Source organism: Pteropus alecto, unplaced genomic scaffold (assembly GCF_000325575.1).
Source record: "Pteropus alecto unplaced genomic scaffold, ASM32557v1 scaffold69, whole genome shotgun sequence".
Taxonomy (NCBI): Eukaryota; Metazoa; Chordata; class Mammalia; order Chiroptera; family Pteropodidae; genus Pteropus; species Pteropus alecto.
Genome location: NW_006494610.1, coordinates 3069360 through 3080490, shown reverse-complemented (window position 1 = coordinate 3080490; position 11131 = coordinate 3069360). Strand labels below are relative to the sequence as shown.

General features: G+C 37.1%; 1 protein-coding gene across 2 annotated transcripts in view; it reads left to right on the top strand.

The window, feature by feature from the left end:
- The first annotated feature begins 1208 nt into the window (after positions 1 to 1208).
- Positions 1209 to 11131, top strand: part of RUNDC3B (RUN domain containing 3B) — a 127294-nt gene continuing 117371 nt past the window's right edge. The window contains exon 1 of one of the 2 annotated variants that reach the window (XM_006925720.2): positions 1209 to 1691. In XM_006925720.2, coding sequence (XP_006925782.1) covers positions 1570 to 1691 — 122 coding nt within the window. In that variant the 5' untranslated portion in view covers positions 1209 to 1569. The remainder of the gene's footprint in view (positions 1692 to 11131) is intronic. The other variant, XM_006925718.3, reaches the window with a different exon arrangement.

The window sequence follows — 11131 nt, the reverse complement described above, 5'->3', positions numbered from 1 at the left end:
ATTCCATAACATTCTTTGATAGAAACTTCAAAACCAGAGGTGGCAGTTATATGGATTTTGGAGCATCAAAACTAAAATTTCAGTAAAATAATGCCAAATGTGGCTTCGAGTTAATTTAATGAATATTAATTGAGAACCTGTTCTATGCACAGCACCGTGCTAGGTAGGTACCACAGGGATAGTAGTCATTAAAGATTTCATTCTAAAACCTGGGCATATTAATGCAGGAGTGAACTGGCCGATTTAGGTGAGTGCCACTGAACGCAGGGCAGAAGTCAGAACCGTCCTGCTAGTAAGGCTGGGGCGGTAGAGAAGCTCTTGAAAGTGGGCGCTAGTTTCCGAACACACGCCACGATGGCGTCACTCCTGGCCTGGCCTGGGAGCAGCCCTGCCTGGCCAAGGCCGAACTGCCTTTAATGTTCCCCAAACCTATCCCTCTCCAATTCCTGCGTCACGGCCCAGGACGGTAGAAGGGCACAGGGAGAAGACTGTACACTCACACCGCGCTCATTCTTACGTGGGCGGTCAGTTCCTGCTGCAGGCTGTGCTGAAGACTAGGGTAAGAGCTTAGATGGTCAAGAAATCCTACCACCAGACGGCCCAAGAGGGATGTTCTACTGGCAATGCATCTCCTTGGGTTATTTGTCGATGTTTATCCCGCCAGGGGAGAACGTTAGGACAAAAAGAACCCCGCTCTCCTCCTAGGAGTCAAGCCGTGTGTCGAGTGCGGGGGCCTGCGCTGCTTCACTCGGTGCCGTAGCTACTGATGCCACAGAATTTGGGTGTCGGCTACCAAGACAATCAATGATCTGCGGTTCAAACTAGAGATCCTAGACATTAAATCAGGGCTCTAGGCAAGGGTCAGTAATCCCCTCGGGGAGCTCCAGGGCCCTGCATCCCACAATCCCCTTGCAAACAGCGGCAGGACTCCCCTGCGTGCAGACTATCAGCCGCAAGCCGGCGGCGAGCGCGAGCCCGGCATCTTGACAGCTGCCCACGCTCTGGGGCGGTGCTCAAGGACGTCGTTTTAAAGATCCACGCGGCAGGTCCCGCCCCCTGCACCCCGCGATTGGCTCCAGGTGGAGCCGCTTTGGCCTGATAGGTGCAGGGACGGCAGGGATGCGCGCGCGAGGCCCTTGGCCACACCGCGGCGGTGGGGGCTGAGAGGCGAGTAGAAGCGGAGTGCGGCTCATTTGGCTTGTGGGGTCGCGGGCGCGCGCGCGCGCGCGCTGTCAGCCGAGGTCCCGCGGGAAGTAGCGGGGCGCCCGACGCCTACCCCCACGCGCCGCTCGGCGGTTGGCGGCGCGCGCGAGGGCGCGGGGTGCGTGCGTGTGCGCGCGTGAGTGTGTGTGTGTGTGTGTGTGTGTGTCTGTGGAGCTCGGGTGCGGAGCGCTAGCCGTCAGTCCCTAGTGTGAGTCCCCCGCCGTTTTCCACACCCTCCCTCAGTTCCCGCGCCTTCCCTACGACCCTCCTGCGCCCCTACGGTCGCATACGGAGAGCCAGATAAGCAGGTGTGGGGGGGAGGGGCAGGGTCGCACAAGACAAAAGAGGCGCGGGGAACGGCCCGCCATGGCCTCCCGGAGCCTGGGGGGCCTGAGCGGGAGCCGCGGCGCAGGTGGTGGCGGCGGCAAGAAGAGCCTGAGCGCCCGCAATGCTGCGGTAGAGAGGCGGAACCTGATCACCGTGTGCAGGTACGGCGCGGCCCGCGGCTCGGGATGAGGGAGGGGGGCCGCCCGCTTCGCGGGCTGTGGGCTTTGGGCTAGCGCGCGAGCCCCAAGTGGTCCCGGAGACCGGCGGCAGCAGTCTGCGCCCCGGCCTCTCCGCGCCGGGTGTGTCCGCGGGCGGGAGCGCCCTGAAGGGGGCTCAGGTCTGCGCGCTGCCGAGTCCCCAGACTTTCCGTCAGTTCCAGTGCTGGAGCAGCGGAGGGTAGGGCTTCGAGCGGGGGAAGGTGGGGGGCGGATTTGTTGTGGATGTGCAGTCTAGTGTCACAGTAAAAGAGGAGGGCAGGGAGGAAGAGCTCTTTCATTTAGTGCACGTTTAGCTGTCAGCCAGCTTTTGGTAAAGTAGTCGTTACTGTGATTGTTTACTGTGTTCTCTCAAAATCAGAGTGCATTCCGTTTTTGTTTTGGCGTGTTTACATATATATTCAGTCATTCCATACCACAAATATGTAGTGCCTACTATGTGCCAGACGTGCGCGCGCGCGTTTTCTTTCCACTTTATATTGCAGTGCTGGTGCTGTTTCTGCAGTTATAAGAGTGGGACTGTGGAGGGTACCTAGTCTTCGTTTCAATGATTTATTCCAAGGTCTGCCTTCTCTTAAATGTTTTCCAATTATAAATGTATTCCTTTATTCTAGAAAATATAGAAACATAAAAGGAATGGTTACTGTCTATAAGCCTCGTATTAAAAAATAACATTTTTAACATGCCGACATATTTTCTTTAAGTCTTATTTCTGAGTATTAAAAAAAAATTGAAGTCCTAGCCATCCACTTCTTAGGAACTTATTTAAGTTTTTTAAAAATTACCATACTCTGTTCAGTCAAACCCCACATTGATAATCTTCTGAGAATCAGAGAATGATGAAACCGTTTCCTCTTTTGCAGTTTATATCTGTGTATTTTTTTCTTTGTGTAAAAATGTTTTTAGTATCCGAAGCAGACTACAGATATTTATACTAGGACATATTTTCAATAACTTTGACTTTTTTTTTTTTTTTTAACTTTGACTACTACAGATGTTTACATATCTATCAGGAAGACCTGCCTCACTGACTGTTATGGCTCTTGGAGTTATAAACAGTAAAATTATATGAAATCTGTTCAGTTTACAACTTGTGCAGTCTAAGGTGCAAACTTTTGAGGAAGATAGGCTGTATTAAAATTTTTTAATCTAGGCAAATCTTTTTTTTAAGTTAGGTAACAGATCAATAAGCAAGATTAATATTCTTACCTTTATTTTAAAATATTAAAAAGAAAATTTTTAAAAAGAGGATAGTCTCAAGCAAACTGCAACATATGCAGCGCTTTTTTGGGGGTTAATGTGTTTCATAAAAAGGTTCATCAGAGTTAAACTTCACAGGGCAGTAACCTTGTCTGCTTTTTGCTCAGTCTTTTTAAAATTCTTACTCTCTACTGTAGCACCTGACACTCAGTAAATATTTATCGAATGAATAAATTCAGTGGTCAGTACTGTTCCTTTTGCTTCTCTATTTTGGTCATGACTGGTTTTATATCATTTAACATTCATTTGCTCTCTCTTCACAGGCAGTTCAGGAGAAGAAAGGTACTTGTTTCTCATCCTAAATTCAAGTTACCTTTTGAGTTATGTTTAAGAAATATCAGTCACATCACAGTGATTTGTGTGGACAGCTGTCTGGGTTAGCTGTATTTTTTATTTGCGAAATTATTTTCGACCGTGAAATGAATATAAGTACTGACTTTAGTTACTGATTACACATAAATTTAGTATTGTAGCTAAAATAAATTTCAGTTTTTGGCTTAGATTTCTACTTGTGTATTTATTTATGTGGATAATATTACCAAGGCTGTTATTGATGTTCAGATAGTTGATAGTGCTTATAAATTATCATCCATGCCTAGTAATAGGATCTATTTGATGGACATTGTCTAAAAGGCTTTTACTTTTAGGAAAAAGTCGTTGTAGGCCATTTGGCTGTTTTAAGTAGGCCCACCTCAAATTCAGCAAAATGAACAAATCAATATTTATGCATTTCTGTTGCTTTTCTCTGCCTTTTAAAGTTACCAACCCTGGATATTTCACCCAGTTCTCTTAACGAATTCATTTAAAAATTTTTACATATCAAATTAGAGGTGGTTTGATATTTATATTGGGAAGAAGTAGGTTTAGTGGACATATAATTGAGTTCTAAGTTTACTTTGTCATTAAATAGTTGCATGTCCTTTAACAAGCCATGCAACCTTCCCATTCTCCAGTTTTCTCATCTGTAAAATAACCTTGGACTAGATCATTGGTATCCCTCAATAACAGCTCTAAAACTGGTAATAGTCTTCAAGCAAATGTGTTCATATTTAGTTTTGAATGTCTCTAAATATGAACAGGATAGTGGTAGACATATGTTTAATGGTAGCTAGATGAGACATGTGCATTTTTCTCTGTAAACAAAAACGTTTTGAACTATGCCTTCTATTTTGTGATTCTTTACTAATGGTCTTAAAAAATTGAACAGTTTACAAAACCAAAACAAAATAATCTCCCCCCTGCCACATTCATTCTACTGTGTCTGTTATACAGTATACTCTCAGTTTAAATTTAAAATCTTATGTAGCTACCCAGTTCTTTAGGTTTAAAAACATAAAAGAGCAATATGCTATAGTCGAACTTTGGAAGTAGATTGGTTAGGATAGTCAGGAATTGAATTGAGTTGGATTTCAGTTCATTATGATTGTGTATGTAATTATTTCATCAGGTTTTTTTTTTCAGTGAGCATTTATATACTGTAGACTCAGAACACTTGGATGATACCAAATAAGTACTGTTTTCTCTTATTTTTCACAGATTGTAGAGGAAAGTAGGTCGTTTGAGGTCTCTAAATATTCCACACTTAATTTCAGAATACTCAGACTGACTTTGGTTCTGTGCACCAACTAGTATATTTCCTGCATATTCTCTACCATTTAGAACTTTGAAAAATGAAGTTGTTAAAATCCTTCAGGCTTTTTTTTTAAACCTGCATTTTTCATCCATAGGAAATCAGGTATTAGTTTTTTTTTTCCCCTGTCATTTTTAAGCTTCATGGGTTATTGAAAAGCTTACATATTCCTTTGATTTTAGTTCTGTTGACAAAGAGAATTAAAATCTAAATTATCTTTCTATGGCTTAACATTGTTTTAAGAGAAAAGTATTAAAATATACATGTTTAAGTGTATATGCATGAACAGATTTAAAAGTAACATTTGTTAAACTCTTAAAGCAATACTTTATGAGAAACTCCCACACAAAATCATTATCTTCCTGTCTTGTGGCTAGAGGATGAATGAGCGACTTAGGAGATAGTGAGATGAGCTAAGCAAAGTGGAGACAAATGATGATTTTCAAAATAAAGTACTTTTAATAACGTACATAGATCTTTGTTTCCTATAGGTCAAAAGTATTTCATAACTTGAATGTTATTTCAAATAACAGTAACACCTCATTTTTCCAGTGTCGTAGGGAGTGAGATGCTTATGTTTTCCATGTAACTAATATTTGAGTTAAGCTTAAAATTCTCCCATCAACTGTAGTGCTTTACTCAGGATTTATAGTGGACCTCTGTCTTCTATATAACTGACGCTTATAATTTAAGTGTTCAGATTTAAACCACAGTAAACAATAATACTTTAAACATTTTGTCTGAATTGCTTAAAAAAAAAAAAAGATTCCACATTTTCCTATCTTCTATAAAAAGTCTCTGCATAGCATAATATAATCCTCGTTGATGACTTTATGATCTGTTTCTATGAGTATGCCCTATGCAGTGACTTCCATTGTAGGCTTTTGTGATACATGGAGCTTTTTGCTACTTGGCCCCAAAGTATTGTTTGGAGTTCTTCGTTTGCTTTTGCATTTGCTGTCTCTTTCTACCAAGTTAGCTGTTATTTCTTACAACTCTGCCTATTTCTAGAAGCTTCCCATCCTGATTTGCTCATTATAATTGGTTGTGAACTATGAAAGTTGATCATTTATAATGTGTTAAAAAATAAAAGCACCCTGGGGCCTGAGTTAAGTATCTGAGCTTCAGCACTCTGAACTTCTTCACATTCTGGTTACTGATAATCAGAGAAAAGTCTATTTCTATGCTTGAAATTGGTGAGTGAAATGCAGATAGGTAATATGTTACTGAATATTACCAGTGATAGAATCATTTAAATAACTTTAAATTCATTAGTTTTTGTTGTTATTGTTGTTGTTAATTTGCTTTAGTATGCCTCGTAAAACTGTTCATATCTTGGATACAGTGAATTATGTTTTTAGCTAAAGTTCTTTTAGTCATGCTCGATGTAGTAGAACTTTGGGTTGAGAGTTTGATCAACATTAGTTACGTTGCTTTGGAGTAGGTTCAGTATTTCTAAGGCTTCTTAGAGTTCTGATAGTAGGTGCTCACAGTGGAGGTAGAATTGATCATCTTTTCAGCTACTGATCCTAGGTAGACCTCTCAGCATTCACAGAAAATCATTATCTCTATCCCCTGGCTAAACTGGGTTCATCTTCAGCTGACAAAAGAGAATAACTGTCTCCACACATTTACTAGAGCATATTATTTTAACTTCACTGCTGATGGATAAATGTCAGAAGCTCAGTCGAGAGATATTCAAGGAGCAATATGTGAAGCTTATTCACTCTTGCATTCAGTCTACAGGCTTATAAAATATATGTCTGGGTCAGACCGGATCATCAGAGAGCAGCTACGGATGTAAATAGCATTGCGTCACACTCTCCTGTCCCCAGTTGCTTTTGTCCAATTGTGCATTGGTAAGGTTTCATCAGAAGAAGCAATCACAGAGGGTCTTCTTGAAGCTGTTGTCAAGAACATTGTTTATTATGTCAAAAAGTATCTTCTTTTTGTGGAGATTTCTATGAGAAATATCTGTCTTATTTTAGTGCCAAGAACTATATCTCTAGGCAATTGATTTATTTATATCTGCTGGACTCAAATGAATGTGTAACTGACAACTTTATCTCATATAGCTGTTAGAAATCTTAGTGTTAAATCCGTGGCTAACTTGTAAAACATATATAGATCATCATAGTAGCATATTTAGCTGTATTCCTAACAACACTCTGCTCCCATTTTTAATATAAATTTTAATTGACTTATGCATATAGAAAAGTACACAAAGCATAAATGTACAGTTTAGTGATTTTTTTTGCAAAGAGGAAACAATATTGTAATTAGCACCAAGTCAAGAAAAAGAACATTACCCAAAGAAAGGAAATAACTGTCTCAAAAAGACATCTGCACCTCCACGTTTATTGCAGCATTTTTTACAATAGCCAAGCCAGGGAAACAACCTATGTGTCCATCGGTGGATAAATGAGTAAAGAAAATGTGGTTATATACACAATGAAATATTATTCAGCCATAAAAAAAGAAGGAAATCCTGCCATTTGTCACATCGATGGACATAGAGAGCATCATATGCTAAGCGAAATAAGTCATAGAAAGACAAATGCTGTATGATCTCACTTATTTGTGGAATCTAAAAATAAACTAACTCATGGAAACAGAACAGATTGGTGGTTGCCAGAGGTGGGGTGAGGTGTGTGGAATGGATGAAAGGGTGACGGTCAAAAGATATAAAATTCCAGTTTTAAGATCATAAATCCTTAGGATGTAATCATCATCATGATCCTCATCATCATCATGAATGTTACCCAAATCCCTAGAAACCTCTTCCTTTATTTTTTTCCAATTACTACCTCCGTTAAGGGTAACCATTATCCTAGCTTTCAACTATGGTTTGGTTTTGCCTCTTTTTGAATTTATGGAATAATACAGTATGCACCCTTTTCAGTTTAGCTTATTTTGCTCACAGTTATGTTTATAAAATTCATCCTTTTTGTTTCACGTAGCTGTAGTTTATTTTCACTGCTGTGTATTTTTCCACTGTATGAATTTATCCATTATCCACTATTTATCCATTCTACCTGATGGACATTTGAGTTATTTTCACTTTTCAATTATTGCTAATCGAATATTCATGAATATGTATTTTGGTGAATATATGTACATATTTCTGTCAAGTATATACCTAGGAGTGGGCTTACTGAGTCATGTGGCATGCATATATTCAGCTTCAGACAGTTTTCCAAAGGACTTGTTCAGTTTATGTACTAGTGAACAATGTATGAGTTCCAGTCGCTCTACATCTTCACTAATATTTTAAATTTTTCTGTCTTTCATTTTAGCCATTCTGGTGTGTTTGCTGGGGGGTCACATGGTGGTTTTTCCTGATGTCTAATGAAGTTAAGCATCTTTCCGAAAGTCTATATAGGTCATTTGGATATGCTTTTTTGTGAAGTGCCAATTCAAATCATTTATCAACTGAGCTCTCTGACTTCTTGTTTGTTTGATGTGTAGTTTTTGTACATTTTGTGTACATTCTTTTGCACATTTTTTTTCAGATTTTTTTTAACATTCTGAGTACAATGGATATATGTGATGCAAATATATTCTCCCACTTAGTGGCTTGATTTTTCATTCTCTGTATAGTATGGTTGATGAATAGAAGTTTGTAATTGTAAAGTAGTCCATAAATTTCCTTCATAATTAGTGCTTATTGTGACCTGCTTAAGAAACCAGTCTACTCCAAAGTAATGAATATATTTTTCTGTTTTCTCCTAAAAATTTTATTGTTTTAATTTTTTTTACATTTATATCAACAACTCACCTGCAGTTTATTTTTGTTAATGCTGTGAGGTATAGAGATCAAGATTTAATACTTTCCTTTAGGAAAATCAGTTGATCTAGTGCTGTTTATTAACAAAACCATGCTCTCCTCACTATACTCAGATGTCACATTTATAAGTCAGATTACTGGATCATTTGTGTGTTTGCTTTTGAACTCTCTTTTTTTCCCTTAGTCTATATGTCTATCTTAGAGCTAATATCATACTGGCTTAATAACTGTATAATAAGTCTTGATGTTTGGTAATATAAGTTCTCTACCTTTATTCGAGATGTCTTGGCTGTTTTTGGCCTTTGCAAACTAAATTTTAGAATCACCTTATCAATTTCCATTAAAAATCTAGAATTTTTATTAAGATTGCACTGAATCGGTTACTTTTGGGAAACTGTCATCTTTACAATATTAAGACTTACATGCAACCTATGAACATAATATATCCCATTGTGTATTTAACTATTCTGAAATTTTTCTTAACAAGTTTTATAGTTTTGAATATATATCATTTTGACTTATTCTTCCATATTTGATAATTTTATATTTTTGTAACAGATTTTTTTAATTTTTTATTTTCTTGGGTTTTTTTTTTTGCTGATATAGACATAAAATTGATCTTTTAAAATATTAGTTTTGTAATCTTGTAATTTTATCATATTACTAATTCTAACAGATTTTTTTTCAGATTTTTTTTTTTTAACATTCTGAGTGCACTGTCATGTCATCTGCTTTTATTTCTTTTTCAAACTTTATGCCTTTTCTTTCTTGTCTTACTGCACTGGCTAGGACAGCAGTATTGCAGAAAGCATTAACAATTTTACCACTAAGTAGGATGTTTGCAGTAGATTTTTCTTAGTTCCCTTCTACTTCTAGATTGTGGAGAATTTTTATATGTGGAGAGTGAATACTGTATTATCAAATACTTTTTCTGTCTTTCAGGATGAACATAAGACTTCTCTCCCTTTTTTTCTGTTTAGTGAATTATATTGAATGGCTTTTGAATGCTAAACTGCTCTGGAATAAAAAACAGTTGTGCTGTATTATTGTTTTTACATATCTGCATTCGATGAGTTAATATTCTCTTTGGGATTTTTGCATATCTGTTCATGGAAGATAGTGGTCTGTAATTGTTCTTTCTAATAGTGTCCTTAATTAGTTTTGTCATTAAGAATATCTGACTGTGGGAGGGAAAAAAAGATTATTTGACCTCATAAAACAGGTTGGGAAATGTTCTTTTTTTATGTTCTGTAGAACAGTTTGTGTAAGATTAATATTATTTCTTTCTTAAACTTTTAGAAATGTTCACCAGTGAAGAAATCTAAACTGCAATTTGTCTTTGTGGGAAGTCTTTTAGTAACAGTTTTAATTTATTTAATAGGCACTGAACAATTCAGGCTCCATGTTTCTCTTTGTATCAGTTTCTGCAAGTTCTTCAAGGAATGCACCCATTTCATTTACATTGGTGAAAAAAATCAAGGAGAATTAGAGATACAAATTTTCAGCTATAAAATAAGTAAGTCACAGGGATGTAGTGTACAGCACAGGGAATATACTCAATATCATAATAACTTTGTATGTGACATGGTTACTAGACTTAGGTATCACATCATAAGGTTATGTAAACGTTGAATCACTATGTTGTACACCTTAAACTAATGTGGTGTTGTATGTCAATTATACTTTAATAAAAAATTAATCTTAAAAATTTTCTTTATATTCTCTTATGTTTTTTATTGATTAAAAAAAATCTGTAGTCATTTTCCATTTTTTTTCCTCTCCCGATGTTGGTAGTCTCTGTTTTCCCATTTTTTTTCTTTCTAGGAGTTTACAAATGTTATTAAATCTTTTTAAAGAACCAACCTTGGCTTTGTAAATTTTCTCTATTGTACATTTGTTTCTTAATTCATTGATTTCTCTTTGTATTTATTATTTTCTTCTGTCACTTTCAGTTCTTGTTCTTTTATCTAATTTCTTGAGAAGGGAGTTTAGATCATTGTTTTTCAGCCTTCTTTTCTAATATATGCATTTTAAGGCTACAGATTCCCTTATTTGAAACAGTTTTGAGATAGCAAACATTTTAAATGTTGTATCTTCATTATTAGTCTTAAATGTTTTCTTATTTTTGTTGGGATTTCTTCTTTGACTCGTGGGTTATTTATAAAGATATTGTTTAACTTTCAAATAGTTGAGAATTTTCTGGTTTTAGTTATTGCATTCTAACTTAATTCCACTGTGTAGAGAACTTATTCTGAGACTTTAAACATTTGAAATTTTGTTTATGCTTGCTATGTGAAGTAGCATATAGTTAATTTTGATAAATACTTGACGTGCATTTGAAAATAATATATAGTCTCACTGTTGATTGCATCTTCTAATATGCCAATTAGATCCAGTATGTTAATTATATTGTTCATATCTTCTGTATTCTTACTAAGTTTTTGTATGCTTCGTCCATCTGGTGTTGAGATGTGTTAGTCTATCTCTATGAATGTAGATTTGTCTATTTCTCCTTTTAGTTGTCTTTTTTTTTTTTTGCTGTAAATATTTCGTTGCTCTGTTACTAGATGAGTGCAGATTTAGCATTTGTGGTCTCTTCCTAGTGGTTTGATTCCTTTGTTATCGTGTAATATCCTTTAATAATACTATTACTGTCTTAAAGTCTATTTTTTGTCTGCTGTTAATATACTAGTTAAAACTGCTTTCTTT